At 44.4% G+C, this 18,170-nt stretch overlaps 1 protein-coding gene across 2 annotated transcripts in view; it reads left to right on the forward strand.

Annotated features, from left to right (window-relative positions):
- LOC110502641 (methylcytosine dioxygenase TET3) overlaps positions 1 to 18,170 on the forward strand; it is a 48,308-nt gene that overhangs the window by 19,590 nt on the left and 10,548 nt on the right. Inside the window, exons 1-4 of one of the 2 annotated variants that reach the window (XM_021580848.3) lie at positions 9,131 to 9,518; positions 10,003 to 10,053; positions 14,985 to 17,304; positions 17,503 to 17,593. In XM_021580848.3, coding sequence (XP_021436523.2) covers positions 9,477 to 9,518; positions 10,003 to 10,053; positions 14,985 to 17,304; positions 17,503 to 17,593 — 2,504 coding nt within the window. In that variant the 5' untranslated portion in view covers positions 9,131 to 9,476. Of the gene's footprint in view, positions 1 to 9,130; positions 9,519 to 10,002; positions 10,054 to 14,984; positions 17,305 to 17,502; positions 17,594 to 18,170 lie in introns of those variants that run through there. The other variant, XM_021580846.3, reaches the window with a different exon arrangement.

Raw genomic sequence — 18,170 nt, forward strand, 5'->3', positions numbered from 1 at the left:
TTGGTAAATCTCTCACTCACCTTCCAACAGGACAACGACCCTAAGCACACAGCCAAGACAACGCAGGAGTGGCTTCAGGACAAGTCTCTGAATGTCCTTGAGTTGCCCAGCCAGAGCCCTGACTTGAACCTGATAGAACATCTCTGGAGAGACCAGAAAATAGCTCTGCAGCGATGCTCCCCATCCAACCTGACACAGCTTGAGATGATCTGCAGAGAGAAATGGGAGAAACTCCCCAAATACAGGTGTGCCAAACTTGCAGCGTCATACCCAAGAAGACTCGAGGCTGTAATCACTGCCAAAGGTGCTTCAACATAGTACTGAGTAAATGGTCTGAATACTTATGTAAAGGTGATATTTCTTTCTTTCTTTTTTATTATTAATTTGCAAAAATGTCTAAACACCAGTTTTTGATTTGTCATTATGTAGTATTTTGTGTAGATTGACGAGGGAAAAAACTAATTTAATCGATTTTAGAATAAGGCTGTAACCTAACAAAGTAGGGAAAAAGTCAAGGGGTCTGAATACTTTCCAAATCTGTGTAGGGTGACATGAGTAACAACTAACCTACTTAGCCAACCAATCTGAGAGAGAGAGAGACAAGGTTATTAGACAGAGGCAGAAACACAGAGAGTTTGATTGTGACTAGACCTAGATCTTTTTCCCACTGTAGTGTTTAATTTGAACGCTGTAGTTACTATTGTGTAGTACAGTGTAGTATGATCCGTCCCATGGGTGTCCTGTATGAGCCATTGTCGTCTGTGTTCGGCCTCTACATGGCTTTACTGCCCCACTGTGCCTTTCATGGAGAATTAAGGCCCTCACTTTTCCTCACACCTGGTTTGTAGGAGTTAATATACAGTTTTAGGGTGTGGGTTGTGTGTGTTTCCGTGCACGTGTTTGTGTGTGTTTGTGTGTGTGTATGTGTGTATTTGTATAGCTTTCATTTACAGAGTGTGAGTTTAGTGTCGGTGATGGGGATAGGTCCAGGCATGGAGTCATGTTTTCCCAAGGTTGTCACCACGTGCTCCTAGTCAGCTCTGGAAGAACAGGCTGCTTTTTCCACCGCCACTACAAAGTCAAGGAGAGGAGAGGAGAGGAGAGGAGAGGAGAGAGAGAGAGAGAGAGAGAGAGAGAGAGAGAGAGAGAGAGAGTAAGAGAGGAGAGAGGAGAGAGAGAGGAGACATAGGAGGAGTGAGGCAAGAGAGAAGGGAAAGACATAGGCCAAGAAGTAGAGAGAGACGAGAGAGATGCAAACAAGGGACGGGAGCTAGGAAGTAGGAAATGAATGGTTCTTGGCATCTACCTTGTGTTATACCTAGCAAATGAGAGACATTAACAGTATATTACATTGACATTACTATTGGCAGTAATGGCGGTCTATTGGCAGTGCACTGCAATTGTCAGCTTTTGGCAGTAACAACGTTTTGCCATAAATCCGATCTGTCCTGTGGAATTGGTTTCCAGATGTCATCAAGACACATTACAGTTTAGCAGCAGAGGGACTACTTTACCTCGCCAGGGTGCTGAGAGTTTGGAGGATGATTAATGCCAGGACTACTTGTGCCTAACGAGAGCTGGACAACTTGTTAAAATATAAACATATGGGACATTTTAAGAGCAGGCTATTAGGGGTCCAGTGGAGGGGGTAGGTGATGGGAGGAGGGGTGCAGGAGTAGGGAGAAGGGGTAACTGTAGTATGGAACAGGAGTTAGGGGTGCTGTAGGGGTGGCGGGGAGAGAAAAGGGTATTGGAAGGGTGCAGGACTTATAGTAGTTAAAGTGGTCCATCCACTCATAGGCTTCAGACTTTCAGAAATCAATCTTCAACTGTAGGCTACATTACACTTTGACTGTGTAGATCTTTGGGGTGCAGGTAGCCTAGTGGTTAGAGCGTTGGACTAGTAACCAGAAGGTTGCAAGATCGAATCCCTGAGCTGACAAGGTAAAAATCTGTTGTTCTGCCCCTGAACAGGCAGTTAACCCACTGTTCCTATGCTGTCATTGAAAATAAGAATTTGTTCTCAACTGACTTGCCTGGTTAAATAAAGGTATGTTGTGGTTTCATTCCCGCGGGACCTGAGAGGTGGCTCATTTTCATGCTACGGGCGGGAACAGGCGGTCAGACTTTGGGATGAAAAGATTTTGTTGTCCCGCAGATTATTTTTTTTAAATGTCTTTCTGTTTTGAATGTGTATTGTGAATGTGAATTGTATTAAAAGCAACTCTTTGTCGCGCTATCACAAACTAACATAGGATCATTCTGCTTCAAGTTCAGTAGCCTTGGTGAGCATGTGAGATGAAATAAAATACAATTTTATTGGTCACATACACATGGTTAGCAGATGTTATTGCGAGTGTAGCAAAGTGCTTATGTTTCTAGTTCTGACAGTGCAGCAATATCTAACAAGTAATCTAACAATTCCACAACAAATACCTAATACACACAAGGAATGGAATAAGAATATTTAAATATAAATATATGGATGAGCAATGTCAGAGCGGCGTAGGCTAAGTAAGATGCAATAGATAGTAAAGAATACAGTATATACATATGAGATGAATAATGCAAGATATGTAAACATTATTAAAGTGGCATTATTAAAGTGACTAGTGTTCCATTTATTAAAGTGGCCAATGATATCAAGTGTGTAGGTAGGCAGCTGTGCCAGTGATGGCTGTTTAACAGCCAGAAATGTGCCTATGCGTGGTCTCAATTAAAAAGCCTGTAGGCTATGCAAGCATGGGCAGAGAAGCAATTAAATTAACTTCCTAAATACTGTATGATAGGCTATAGTTTAGGTTCCGACATTCACAGAAAAAAATATTGATAACACATGTATCTGCAAATCATCCCACTCCTAAAAGTTATGTAAAATGTTGCTCAGGTCAAGTAAGTGTCCGGTCTCCTATTTTAATTTGCCTTTCAAACTACGTCTACCCTATTGGCTGATGTAGCCCAATAGAGTCCCATGGTGGAGGTGTCATAATACCCATAAAACCTAGTGGTCAAACAGGGAAATGGTTTCAATTATTTTTCCACCATTAATTTTCCCACAGGGGATTTTTAAAACAGTTAAAATAAGGGCTGTGTTTTGTGTAGGTTTACCCTGGTGTGACGTTTTCATAACCATGTAAATCTCTCTCAGACAAGGTGACTTTTATCAATATATAATTGGCTCTATTTACTCTCAGATTCTAAAAATGAGAATTAGCATCAAAGTAAAATCATGCAAAAGTACAAATCCCTGCAAGCTCCTGCACGTCATCTCTAGCTGACACCTTTGCTAACAGGTATTATGACAATATAAAACTTTGCACAAAACAGTTCACAGACTTGTCAATTTAAAGACATTTTGGCAATTTATTCATTAGTACATTTAGCTAACATTAGAAAGTTAATGCAGAGATTCTTATTTTTGACTCGATTCAGGAGTCCTCTGTCAGAGTCTAGGTGATGTGGGTAATGCGGAGTCAGGCGCAGGACACAGAGATGAGTAATAGTAGTAACTTTACTCAAAAATAATCTTCCAACAAGGAGAACGAAAATCCAGAATCACATAAACAAGACAACTGACAACATTAAACATGCACAAAACCATGATGGCTCCAGAGGGTTAAATAGGGAAATAATTCAAACATAATGGGAACCAGGTGTGTACAATACAGACAAAACAAATAGAAAAAGAAATGTAGATCGGTGGAGGCTAGAAAGCCAGTGACGTCGACCGCCGAACGCTGCCCGAACAAGGAGAGGCACCAACTTTGGCAGAATGGAGGATTGGTTGAGTTCTAGTTTTTAAGTATACGTTTTTTCAGATGATTGACGTTCAACCCATCGGGTATCTCGCTTCACTGATATGTCATGTCTTGAAATATGCAGACAGATTAAAGGTCAATTTACACTTTCTAACTCCGCCCATAACTTTTGCCCTTTATATCATTCCCAGAAGGCATGGATTATTGAGTCATTATCAGTTTTACACTTAAGACATGACTGCGGTTGTGCTGTCGAATTTGTGGATTTTGTAGAATCAATTCTATACATTAGTTTAAACTGGATTAAGTGTACATTTTCATTTCCTGTAATTTACCTATCATATGAATATCCTTTTCTGACTCAAATAGCATTCCCTCAAGATTGCTCTGATGTCCCAAAATATTTCAAATACAGATTTTGTGATATGAAACTTTAATTAATTTGAAAATAGCTACATTAGCTGGTCTAAAATGTATTTTGAATTCTGTCATGGAACTTTTTACATTTCCTATTACCAAGTCATTTACCTTTAGTTTTCCATGTGAACCAATTTATCAGTGAATTCTGAAAAGCTATTGAAGGATTGTTCCACAGAGTTGTGTTTTTAGGGAGTGATATTGTTTCTTGTAGAATGTTTGTAAGGGTTTTCCTGTGGTGAAGGAGAGGCGGATCAAACTGCAGCGTGGTGGTTATTCATGGTACTTTACTAAAGACACTATACATGAATAAACAAAACAAGAAATGTGAAAACTCAAAACAGCCCTATCTGGTGCAAACACAGAGACAGGAACAATCACCCACAAACACAGTGAAACCCAGGCTACCTCAGTATGATTCTCAATCAGAGACAACTAATGACACCTACCTCTGATTGAGAACCATACTAGGCCGAAACATAGAAATACCCAAATCATAGAAAAACAAACATAGATTGCCCACCCAACTCACGCCCTGACCATACTAAATAAATACAAAACAACGGAAATAAAGGTCAGAACGTGACAGTACCCCCCCCCCCCCCCCCCCCAAAGGTGCGGACTCCGGCCGCAAAACCTTGACCTATAGGGGAGGGTCTGGGTGGGCGTCTGTCCGCGGTGGCGGCTCTGGTGCGCCACGCGGACCCCACGTCACCATTGTCTTAGTCCGCCTCATTGTCCGCCTCCGTGGCTCTCTAACCATGGCAACCCTTCTCAATGACCCCACTGGACAGAGGGGCAGCTCGGGACAGAGGGGCAGCTGCTCGGGGCAGAGGGGCTCTGGCGCCTCTGGGCTGACTGGCGGCACTGGCGCCTCTGGGCTGACTGGCGCCTCTGGGCTGACTGGCGGCACTGGCGCCTCTGGGCTGACTGGCGGCCCCTGGCTGACTGGCGGCACTGGCGGCCCCTGGCAGACTGGCGGCACTGGCGACCCCTGGCAGAACTGGCGGCACTGGCGACCCCTGGCAGAACTGGCGGCACTGGCGGCCCCTGGCAGAACTGGCGGCACTGGCGGCCCCTGGCAGAACTGGCGGCACTGGCGGCCCCTGGCAGAACTGGCGGCCCCTGGCGGCCCCGGGCAGACTGGCGGCCCCGGGCAGACTGACGGCCCCGGGCAGACTGGCGGCACACGGGCGGCACTGGCGGCGCTGGGCAGACTGGCGGCACTGGCGGCGCTGGGCAGACTGGCGGCACTGGCGGCGCTGGGCAGACTGGCGGCACTGGCGGCGCTGGGCAGACTGGCGGCACTGGCCCACAAACACAAACACACAGTGAAACCCAGGCTACCTAAGTATGATTCTCAATCAGAAACAACTAATGACACCTGCCTCTGATTGAGAACCATACTAGGCCGAAACATAGAAATACCCAAATCATAGAAAAACAAACATAGACTGCCCACCCAACTCACGCTCTGACCATACTAAATAAATACAAAACAACGGAAATAAAGGTCAGAACGTGACAATGTTTAATTTTCTTCCATATTGTTATAATGTTCTTAAATAGGAAGTTGTTAATGTTCTTAGATTTATCCTTTGAAAATTGACACATGAAAAGGTTTTGGGGATGAGTATGGCCATCTTCAATATGTACCCATTGTTCCTCTTTAGTTTATTTAACTATATGTCGCAGGTAAAAGTCCTGGGTGGCGACTTGATACAATTTCAAGTCTGGAAGGTGAGAATCTCTGGTAGTTTAACCTGTGAAACTCTGAGCTGTTGTTTTGGAGCTTAAGTGGTACCCACTCTGTCAATTTCAGTCAGAAATTACAAAGTGACATATAATGCATTTCTTTTCCATCAACATGTAATGTTATATTTACAATACCCTCTCATCCAGATAAGCTTACAGGAGCAATTAGGGTTAAGTGCATTGCTCAAGGGCACATCAACATATTTTTCACATAGTTGGCTCTGAGATTCAAACCAGTGACCTTTTGATTCCTGGCCCAACTCTCTTAACCGCTAGGCTACCAGCCGCCCTGATATTATCTTGAATGCATCCTCCATATGTGCCGCTGATCTATCTCACTCATTTCAAATGGGGGAAAATACGTTTTAGAACTTGAAAGGCCTAATCGCTCGGGTCATTTTATGATGTCAGGCTTGAGAATCCGTTCAGACATTTTCGCACAGTGAGGTACTACCCAAACCAGATTAAACCAGACACTTTTGGTTTCAAGTGGCCAAGTCATGTCATGTGATCTTCTAGTGGACTAACTGGGAATCAGACATGAGATCTAATTGCATCAGTGAAAAGGTTACGACTTCAGCTTTCTCCTCGTATGTACATCATTCCTGTAAAACGAAAAATGAAGGCACAATACATATTTGATTTCAAACCTAGACTTTCATATCTCTTATTCCTCAAGATGGGGACAATTTGTGTTTGTAGGACTTATAGTATGAAAGGTAGTTCAACCAACTGGCCTAAACCAGTTCTTGTGGTGGGTTGGAGACCAGTTCTTGCGGTGGGTTGGAGACCAGTTCTTGCGGTCGGGTTGGAGACCAGTTCTTGCAGTGGGTTAGACCAGTCCTTGCGGTGGGTTAGACCAGTCCTTGCAGTGGGTTAGACCAGTCCTTGCGGTGGGTTAGACCAGTTCTTGCAGTGGGTTAGACCAGTCCTTGCGGTGGGTTAGACCAGTTCTTGCGGTGGGTTGGAGACCAGTCCTTGCGGTGGGTTGGAGACCAGTTTTGCGGTGGGTTAGACCAGTTATTGCGGTGGGTTAGACCAGTTATAGCGGTGGGTTAGACCAGTTAATGCAGTGGGTTGGAGACCAGTTTTGCGGTGGGTTAGACCAGTTATTGCGGTGGGTTGGAGACCAGTTTTGCGGTGGGTTAGACCAGTTATTGCGGTGGGTTGGAGACCAGTTCTTGCGGTGGGTTAGACCAGTTATTGCGGTGGATTAGACAAGTTATTGCGGGAGCAGGTGGGAGTCGGACAAGAAGTCAACAGGAGGGCTTTCTTTGGGGGGGGGGCTGGTGTTGTCAGAAGGTTTTGCCAAATAGATCTGGTAAGATCCAAGGAAAAATGTAATTGAATAAAACTTCAAGTAAAGTATGGTGTATCACTATCCAAATTACTGATCATGTGTCCTGCAGGCTGCAACCCTTTCTTAAGTGTGTTATTGTAATGTTTTACACATTCAAAAGTCTCTCAGTCTGTCACACAATGTTATGCAAATTAGTTGCTGTATGTGAGGCATGCTGGGGGAGAACTTTGGTGAGGCATTTTGTGTGGCAGATAAGTGCTGGGGTGCACTGTCTGTGTTCATCCAAATAAATGACAACTTAATTATTTTATGGGAAATCAGTGTCCCAGACTGTTTACTCTAGTCAACAAACTCCTTGCAAGTTTCGGTGGTCTTACAGGCTCGTTACAGTATGTTACCAGATGGTGGTTGAAAGGTGTGGTGATTCATATTAAAGGTGACTGGAAAGCCAACCTGACCTATTTAGAACACGCACAGTCGGTCAGACACTTGCCCAGAAGAGACAAACCTGTCCAACTACCATAGACAGCTATCAGCTGTCCTGGTATGACCTCCGCCTTGCCGACACCACATGGTCATCTTTAGAGAGGAGAGAGAGAAGAGGGAGTTCTCTCTGAGAAGAGGCTGAGAAAGAGTGGGGAAAGGAAGAGAAGTTGCTGGGAGAGAGTGAAAGAGAGGCTAGAGGATAGAAAAGGGGAGGATCTGGGAGAGATATAGATAGAAATTACAGAGGGAACGAGAGAGAGAGAGAAAGAGAGGGAAAGTGAGAGAGAGAGAAGGGCTGGGTGTCTACTCGTCAGAGTCAGGGGTGTGTTTCTTCTCCACCCCAAACACACACAACTCGTGCCACTACTTCTGTATGCCAGGGAGTAGAGAGTTACTGGAGCAGAACCACTGTGGGCTGGTGCTACACTCATGCAGCAGTAGTCGACCACCTGACTGTGTTTTGGTGTTTCACAATGCTGGGTTGTGTTCATTAGGGTACGAAACGGAAAATGTCTGAAAACATTTTGCAACGGAAAATGTACATTTGGTTTTATTGTAAAAGTGTAGGTAGTCCGTCCTTGTTTCAGTCCATTTTCTTCCGTTTCGTGCCTAATGCACACAATACTGAAAAGGGTGGCATGGCTTAGGGCGGATTCTGTCATGGTTTGTGTACATTGAGTTAGTTGGAGAAATCACAGCTTAGGGAAATCACAGCCCCAAATCACAGTTTAGGGAAATCACAGCCCCAAATCACAGCTTAGATAATAAAAATACTCTGCAACTCTCGTCTTGTTATAAAACTGATACTTTTAATATATATATTTTTTAAGATTGACGTTTGCTCACAGCGTTATGACACAGAGTTCATAAAAAGCTAGCGTAACGTGACTATAGAGGCTAGGACAAGTGTTTGTAGTTTGAACTCTGAGGTGACTTGGAGGAATCATTGGAGCTATGACTGATGCCAGACAGACAGGAGTGTGTGCTTTGCATTACAGATGCTAAATAATTAAACCAGTGATTTGAATTCAGTCATATGTTCTTGTTGTCTCTCATGCAATATCATCTCAGAGTAATTGTATTTTCTGTCTAACTCTGAGCCTGTCTACTTCTGTATGAATAGAATACAATAGAAAACAATATAATACATGTCTTAGGCCTAATTTTGTTAATCAACTTTTCCATGATGTTGAATACACCATTTACATTTTTAAATAACATGTTGTTTCCCACTCCCAGTTTGTGAGTGGCATTTAAAGGGTTAATATCTCAGACAGACACAGCTCAGTGGACACATCTATCTCTTCTTCCTCAGCTCAGCTCCAGTCTGGTGCGTCTACGTTGTCCAGTCCACAGTTTGTGTGTGTCCCCCGTTCGTAGGGGCTAGAGTAAAAGCCCACATAGGAGCTCCTTTGTTTAGGAGGGACTAGGCATGGGAGATCATTTACAAGCCGCTGACGCCCTCACCCCATTGGCTGGCGGGGCTCAGTCTGTGTCTGCGAGAGGCATGCCGTGTGTGCGTGTGTGTGTGTGTTTACGTGAGTGTGTGTGTATGTCTGTGTTCGTGTCTGCGGCAACAGCAGTTCTCTACACAGTGTCTCGCAGGCAGACAGGCAGGCAGCCTCTCTCTGCTCTGGCGATGGTAGTGGAGAGCTCAGCTCGCCCTCCTCTCAGAGACGGCTGTTATAGTAACCTGCTATTCTTCTATCTAGAGCTGAGGGGAGCAAAGCAAAGCAAGATGGCTACCTTGTAGGAATATAATGCTACCCAAACTGGAGGTTCTGCCTCTGAGGACAGACAAGGTAAAGCTGCCCGGAGCCTTTAGTAGCCCTGGAGGCTATTGTCTAGCTCCAGACTCATATTAATACAGTACAGCATTCTAGCAGGAGACTAACCCTGTCTGCTGTGCTGCTGGGCTGTGTGTGGATTTGGAAACAGTTTCAGGATATCAGGATATAAACAATGTAGTGTATGAAAGATACTTTACGGTAGAATGTATTATTATGATAACTAGCTGTACTGTTTTTCAGTGTTTTGTGTCCTGTGTGTTTGCATGTGTTTTTGTGTGTTCTGTTTGTATTTGGAAGCAGTTTCAGTATACTACTATTAGAATACAAACTATGTATAAAAGGTTTGATACAAATAGTTGATTGTTATTATTACTATTCCTGTTGGACTGTGTAACCTCTAAATCACTAACGATGTGTGTGTGTGTGTGTGTGTGTGTGTGTGTGTGTGTGTGTGTGTGTGGGGGGGGGGGGGGGGGGGGGGGGTTGTGTTTTCCAGGTGGCGTGCAAGGACGTGGCCAAAGGAGCGTTAAAGAAACCAGTTTCCACGGTAACAACCACCCTTCTCTTTTTTTCTCTGCATGTCTTTTTTAGCCGTGGTGGGACAAGGATCCGTCTGCGTCCTTCTCTTTCTGTCTGTCTATTTTTTTGTTTGTGTGAGAGAGGAGAGTTAACAGTAGTTAGACTAGCATTACTGTCTGGTTCTAGTAGAGGGAAATACCTAGTCAGTTGTACAACTGAATGCATTCAACTGAAATGTGTCTTCCACATTTAACCCAACCCCTCAGAATCAGAGAAGTGCGGGGGGGCTGCCTTAATCGACATCCATGTCATCAGCGCCCGGGGAATTGTGGGTTAACTGCCTTGCTCAGGGGGAGAACGACAGATTTTTGCCTTGTCAGCTCAGGGATTCAATCCAGCAACCTTTCGGTCACTGCCCCAACGCTCCTACCCGCCAGGCTACTGTAGTAGTAGTAGTAGTAGTGGTAGTTGTAGTAGTAGTAGTAGTAGTAGTTGTAGTAGTAGTAGTAGTAGTAGTAGTAGTAGTAGTAGAAGTAGTAGTAGAAGTAGTAGTAGTAGTAGTAGTATATGGTGTAAATCATATCATTATATATTTTGGTGAGATGCAGATGCTTCTTGTCTCTCTGTTTGGGGATGCTAGGTATGGGTAATCCCTATGTGGAGCTGTGTGTGTGTGTGCGCGCACATGTGTGTGTGCATTGATGTGTGTGTTTGTGTGTTTGTTAGGAATGGATGGTCCCTCGGTTGAAACCTCCTTGGAAACCCTTCTCCTCTGAGAGGGTCGTTAGGAGTCAGAGAGCAGTCGTAGTCTTGTTGCTAGGACAGAAGTAGTAGTAGTAACTTTTCATTGAGAAGTGGAGAAGAGTGTTTGTAGGTTGTGCTGTGGTAGTTTTAGCTGCGGTAGTAGCAGTCGTGATAGTACATTATGCAATGTTTTCTTTTTGTGCTACTGTGTTTGCGTAAGTCTGTTTGATTCTGTTTTTAGCCTGACTGGCTGGAAGAAAGAGTATTATTAGTAGCTGCAGTGTTTGTAGGAGTTAATGTATTTGTGCACTGCTCTGTTTAGTCAGTGTGTGTCTGACTCTGTGAAGTTGAGTTCAGAGAGGAAGGTGGCATTACGCTCTGTGAATGAAACCAATACGATGCACAGAACTTCAGAGAAACACACTCACACACTCAGCCCAGGAAGGAAGCATGCTTTTTTATGTCTTATCTTATCTTCAGCACACCGTGGGATAGTTGTCGTAAGACTGTCTGCAGCCTGTGGTCTGGCTTTGAACTCTGTGGATGTTTTTGAGGATTATCAGAGCTGAAAGCAGCCTAAGAGCTACTTTATCAGGAATGACTTTTCAAATACTTTTAAATAAGCCTTTTTAATGCATTATTTTAAGAGAATGTTCTGAAAGGATTGACAGTAGAACCACCTGTTTGCTGTCTGTGACATTCAATGAGGATGTGAAAATGCCTACTGTATTCTTATGATGTCACTTCTTTTCAGAAGTAAAATAAAATAAAATGTTATTTGTCACATGCGCCAAATACAACAGGTAGACCAACAGGTAGACCTTACCGTAAAATGCTTACTTACATGCCATTAACCAACAATTCAGTTCAAGAAATAGAGTTGAGAAAATGTTTACTAAATAAGTCAAAAAAACATGTTTTTTTTAAGTAACAAAAGAACAACAATACCACGGCTATATACAGGGGGTACCGGTACCGAGTCTATGTGCGGGGGTACAGGTTTGTCGAGGTCATTTGTAATTAGTCTGGTTTGCCATTTGATTAATTGTTCAGCAGGGGGTAGAAGCTTTTGGAACTAGACTTGGCACTCCGGTACCTCTTGCCATGCGGTAGCAGAGAGAACAGTCTATGACTTGGGTAACTGGAGTCTTTGACAATTTTTGGGCTATCCTCTGACACAACCTAGTATATACAGTTGCTAAACAGTTTAACTTTTGAAGTCGGACGTTTACATACACCTTAGCCAAATACATTTAAACTCAGTTTTTTCACAATTCCTGAATTTAAATGTATTTGGCTAAGGTGTATGTAAACTTCCGACTTCAACTGTAGGTATTACATACCGGTCAGATAGAGGTTGGAAATGTTAGTGAAGACACTTGGTCTGTGCATGCTCAAAGTACACGTCATGGTAATCCGTCTGGCCTCGCGGCCTTGTGAATGTTGACCTGTTAAATGGTCTTGCTCACATGGGCTACAGAGAGTGTGATCACACGGTCGTCCGGAACAGCTGGCGCTCTCATGCATACTTCAGTGTTGCTTGCCTCGAAGCAAGCATTAAAGGGAAATATTTGTGTGTGGAGTGCATTGTATATGGTGTATGGACACTCCCTATGTGGAGCTGTGTGTGTGTGTGTGTGTGTGTGTGGTGTGTGTGTGTGCGCGCGTGCGTGCGTGTTTGTTAGGAATGAATAGTCCCTCGGTTGAAACCTCCTTGGAAACCCTTCTCCTCTGAGAGGGTCGTTAGGAGTCAGAGAGCAGTTGTAGTCTTGTTGCTAGGACAGGAGTGAAGATTTGTGCAAGCTGTCATTCAGGAAAGGGTGGCTACTTTGAAGAATCTAAAATCTAAAATCTATTTTGATTTGTTTAACACTTTTTTGGTTACTACATGATTCCATATGTGTTATTTCATAGTTTTGATGTCTTCACTATTATTCTACAATGTAGAAAATAAATAAAAACCCTTGAATGAGTAGGTGTGTCCAAACTTTTGACTAGTACTGTATATCTTACAAAAAAATTATAGACACCCATATCTACAGTACATGTCAAAAAATATATGAATGTACTGTTATATGAAATGTTATGATACATACACACTGCTGGCGTGCTGCTGGAACCCAGCCACTACTGCTTTGCTATGAAAAGCAGGTTAACGTGAGTGACACACTGCCTTTAACCCTTTCTTTCTCTCTCTCTTTCCTCTCCCTATTTCTCTCCATCAATTTCTCTCTCTCCTACTGTCTCCTCTTTCTGTATCTGTCTCTCTTTCTCTCCCTCTCGCTCCCTTTTTCTCTTGCTCTCTCTCTCTTTCTCAATAGTAGCTCATTTCCACATTCTCTGTGATGTCTCTCTCTCGTATGATTTCAGCAGCAGTCAAGATGTTGCCTCAGCCTCCTCTCCTGCTATCAGTAGCAGCATGCTCTTAGTGGTAAGGGAGGGTCACGAGACCAGGAGAGGAGGAGAGGAGGGGTGTTCTGAATACTACATGACTGTAAATAGAGTTGGGGTTTTACTACAGTGTATTGGGAGGGTATTATTGTGTATAATTCTCATCTCTAGTGGAAGGAGAGAAGAGGGCTTCACCCCGCAATTGACACACGGACTGAGTTTTCTGTTTGGTGTGTGGGTTAGAGAAAGTGTAGACAGTGTTTTAAGTTCACAGTTACTATGCTCTGATCAATGTAAAGTGCATTCTTCTTACAGTATGCTTATGGTGATGATTTTATGTTGTATGTCACCTTTCTATTGTTGTTGTTGTAAGCAATGTCCCTCTTGCTAATCAAATTTAATATCAGTGACCTACAGTAGCAGCTCAGACTATTTATAGGGTTGTTGTAGGGTTTGTACGTTTTTAGAGTACCACCAACACTGTAAAAGTATGTTCACACTTCATACTACCTGCCTACCCTTTGTCTGTCACGTAAGGGCGTCCTTTCTCCATTAGATAGACACGTCTTGTTTTACCCAGCAACAGAGATGTGATGATGAGGTGAGCTGCACTGGTCCTCTGTGAGATAGAACTGTCTCTGTGCCAGTAACAGCAGTAACACAAACCCTCATGTGTCTTATTAGCCCAGTTAATCCTGTACTACAGCAGTGTTTCTCAACTCCAGTCCACATTTTGTTCCAGGCCTGTACTAACACACCTAATTCAACTAATTGAACTAGGGTTGAGTCAGTTGTGTTAGTAGTGGCCTAGAAGAAGGATGTGACCAAGACTAGACGGCTGGTGGCTGTCCTTTCTCACAGGGCATACTGTAGGCCTGGAGGCTTTAAAACAGAGAGTGCATGCTGGGTAGTGTAGTCTATAAAGAGTGGTTAAACAGTGAGTTTAATGACAGTTCAGACAAGGTAAACAAGTAGCTGACACCCACCCACCTCCAGGCTCCCTGTAATTAGAACAGTTCATTAACTATACATAAAACAGGCACACACACAATTTAGTGGGTGGAGTCTTGGCACTGTGGTGTTTTTATCTCTGCCATATTGTTTTAATCAGATTGGATGTGCCAACGACATTATCATTAATTATGGAAGGTGTTGCAAGCTCCTATTAATATAGAAACTCCGGGGTTCAGAATAGATTTGGCCTTGCTCCATGACAGTATTATGGTATGTACACTACTGTATCAACACACACACACACACACACACACACACACACACACACACACACACACACACACAAAGCAGTAAGGTATAGATCTACTATCTTAATTCAACCAGTTTCTCACAGCAGGAAAATAATCCTACAGCAACAGGAAATTTGAATTATTATGAGGATTATAATTAATGGAAGTGTTTGTAGGGGTTGATATATTTGTCGTTAGGGCAAATCAAGTCTGAAATTTTCAAGTGGAAATTACAGATTCAAATCTATCTTTCTCCGTGTGTCTCTCTCTCGCTTTCTTTCTCGCTCTCTCTCTCTAAATTCAATTCAAAGGGCTTTATTGGCATGGGAAACATGTGTTCACATTGCCAAAGTAAGTGAAATAGATCATGAACAAAAGTGAACAATAAACATTACACTCACAAAAGTTTAAAAGGAATCGATACATTTCGAATTTCACATTATGGCTATGTACAGTGTTGTAACGATGCGCAAATGAAGTACAATAGGGAAAATATATAAACATAAATGTGGGTTGTATTTACAATTGTGTTTATTCTTAACTAGTTGCCCTTTTCTTTTGGCAACTCTCTCTCTCTCAGGTGGTTCCAGAGGGCGTCGCAATAAATGGCAGAAGCCCTGTCCAGATGGTAAAGGAAACCTATACTGCAGAGGAGGAGTGTCACATACCTCCCACACACCCCCAGACACACCCTCACACACACCCTCCCCACGCCCACACTCTCACCCCAATCCTAGATGGCCGACCAGCAGTACTTATTAAGAGAGAGCCTGGCCTGGAGGACACCAACGATGCACTTCTTCTGCAACACCACTACTCTTCATCTTTTCACAATGGTGCTGACGAAAACCTGTCTAAAACCAACGGTGCTCCAGTGTCACCAGATTCCCAAAAGACTACAAGACAATTAGAGTCCCAAAGGACTACAAAAACCACATACCCCAAAGGCAGCTCTGAGCCCAATGATGCACTTCTGGATGACACCATGACCGTTCCTCTGAAGAAGATAAAGTTGGAGGAGTCGTGGGTGTGGTCTACGGAGCAGTCCTCCACCCTACTAGGGGGCAATGATGACGATGTCTATGTGGACGCTCTGTCCACACTAGCAGCAGTTGTGTGTTTCTCTATCACAGATAGGAAGGGGCTGGAGGACAAGCTGTTTAGCTCCCGTTCCCCGGTGCTACACTCGTTAAAAACAGAGCCGGAGGACTTTAAGGTAGACCTACTCCTGAGAAGCACTCCCATCAGTCCACGGAAAGCTCTTGACATTATTGTCAAACGAGAGCAACCCTCTCCAGATCTCTCTCTGCCAAGCATCCAGTCGTTGGTGCAAGAGAGGAATATTAGCAATGACCAAGCTATTGCTATCGAGGCGCTAACCTTACTGGCATCTATCCCCCAAAACCCCCCAGAACCCTTTAGAATGGACGCACATGGTCAAAACCCCACAACATCTTCCATGCACTTATCCAGTAGAAACACCTCTCTCCAGGATGTCAAACCCCCTACAGGTTTCCTCCCCAACAAAGTTCTAGTCATCAGCTCCCCTCTGCACCAGACCTCAGTCATACGCTCCCCTCTGCACCAGACCTCAGTCATCAGGTCCCCGGTGGCCAGACAGAGTCTTGTCATCCAGTGTCATTCCCGTAGTCCCGCAGCCACTGGCAAGCTGTCCCTACAGGACCTGCTAGAAGCCAGCTCGGACTGTGGCAGACTTCCCTACGACAGCACAGAGAGAGCAGGACAACACCTGTACAGGAGAGCAGACCAAGACCTTGGTTCTCACCATAACAGGTCCGAAGGCACTTTCAGAGAGCGGAAAGACATGGAGAGGAATAGTAAGGAAACAACAGAGAGGACGGTGGGTAAGAGCGGGAGGAACAGGGATGAGGAAGAGGTGGCGGCTCAACTGGCCGAGTTGGCATTCATCATCCAATCACGTCACAAGCAGCAGGGTTTCCAACCCTCCCAGCACTCTGAGAACAACCCTCCCAGAGGAACGCCAGTCTCGGCCATCAAGTACAACTACAATTCCCAGCATGCACCACCCAACAACAAGAAAATCCCTGTGAGGAAACCAAGTTCCACACCTTCCAAACCTAGGAAGAAGAAGGGGATGGAGGGGGTTGAAGAGGAGGGCTACAACCCCAACAACAAGATCCCCATGTCCAAAAGGACACCCAACGGCAAGACCCCCCACAGAGCCAGGGTCCAGAAGGTTCTGCCCCAGCCGAAGACATTGTCGCTCAGCCACAAGAGGAGCCTGTTTCTGCCTCAGACTCAAATGGATCTAAAGAGATACCTGGCTGAGGCTCAGGAGGAACAACGACAGCTCTTTTACTACAGCAACAGCCACAGTGGGGTCAAATACCACAAAACCTCTGGAGCCGTCAGTCGTGGTCAAGGTTATGGTCATGACAACCAACAGTGGTCGCATTTGAACGGTCACCACAATGGTCCTCTGAACGGTCACCTGGACCCTTTACAAGGACAAGGAGTTGGACAGGGACATGAGTGTGAAAGACGATTGTATTCTCAGGTATCGCAGCCCTACGTTTGGCAGCAGCACGGTGCTAACCTAAAGGCTAGCTCCACCAACCCCAGTTTCACCAGTTTAGACTCTAACAACCACAGAACCGGGTTGAACCATAGTTTACCCAACGGCTACTCCTCTGGGGGTCAACGGCAGGGGTATTACAAGGTGGAGAGGTCTGGTCCGGTCACCATCTTGTCCACGTCAACTGATGGCGCTTTGGACCTATCAGAGGAGTTGACGCCAACCAAACACAACGTAAACAGCTTCCTGGAATCGCCCCTCATATTCCTGGACACGCCCACTAAGAACCTGCTCAACACCCCATCTAAGAAACTCTCTGAGATCCCCTCCTGTGGCTGCATGGGTGAGTCACCTTGATGATGATGGTAGTGGTGGTGGACATAATAATGATGAGGATTATGATGATTATGAATATGATTTTCTCTGCATGCCACAACATGACTGGTTGACTGGGTCTGTAACTGTCACATCCATGTACATAGCATTTGCTTTCCGGGAAATAAGCTGAAGCTGCGTTCTAAAAATGACTCTCTCTCCACAGAGCAAATCATAGAGAAGGAGGAGGGTCCGTACTACACTCATCTTGGTGCTGGACCCAGTGTGTCAGCCGTCAGAGAGATGATGGAGAACAGGTAACAACAAAAACTAACAAGCCAAACTGCATCAGTTTTTTTATTCCATTCCACAACCAAGCTTGGGGGGAAAACAAGTGTTTGTTGCTGCCTAGCCATTTTACTTTATACATTTATATTTCCATTGGGACGGCAAACCTGTGAGGTGCTAATCCACTTCTGTTTTCATGACAAATCTATTGGCTGTATAACACTGCTAAGGTAAGAGTTAATATGAAAGAAGAGTGGCTCAGTGCCTCACAGGTTGTCTTACCAGTAGGCTCATAGAGCTAGGCTAATATGTACCTCTACCACTACTCTGTAGCTGTATATATTTCTAAAAGTATGGTACATACTCTTATTAGCCTACTATATGATCCATTTGCCCTGCCAAAGGCCTGGTTTCCCAAAGGGCTCTTGGTGTTCATGGAATGAGCTGGGGCTTACAATCATATTATAACTCGTAAATTATAAAGCCTGTCATTGAAGGAAAGCAGCACCCCGCTGGCAAAACACACACTTGTGTCATTTCCCCTTTGTGTTTTGTGGGAACTTGTTTTTGTGTAGCTGCCTGTGAGCAGCCCAGAATGTCACGTTT

The sequence above is a fragment of the Oncorhynchus mykiss genome, chromosome 23 (assembly GCF_057628025.1).
Source record: "Oncorhynchus mykiss isolate SJ-2025 chromosome 23, ASM5762802v1, whole genome shotgun sequence".
Classification (NCBI taxonomy): domain Eukaryota; kingdom Metazoa; phylum Chordata; class Actinopteri; order Salmoniformes; family Salmonidae; genus Oncorhynchus; species Oncorhynchus mykiss.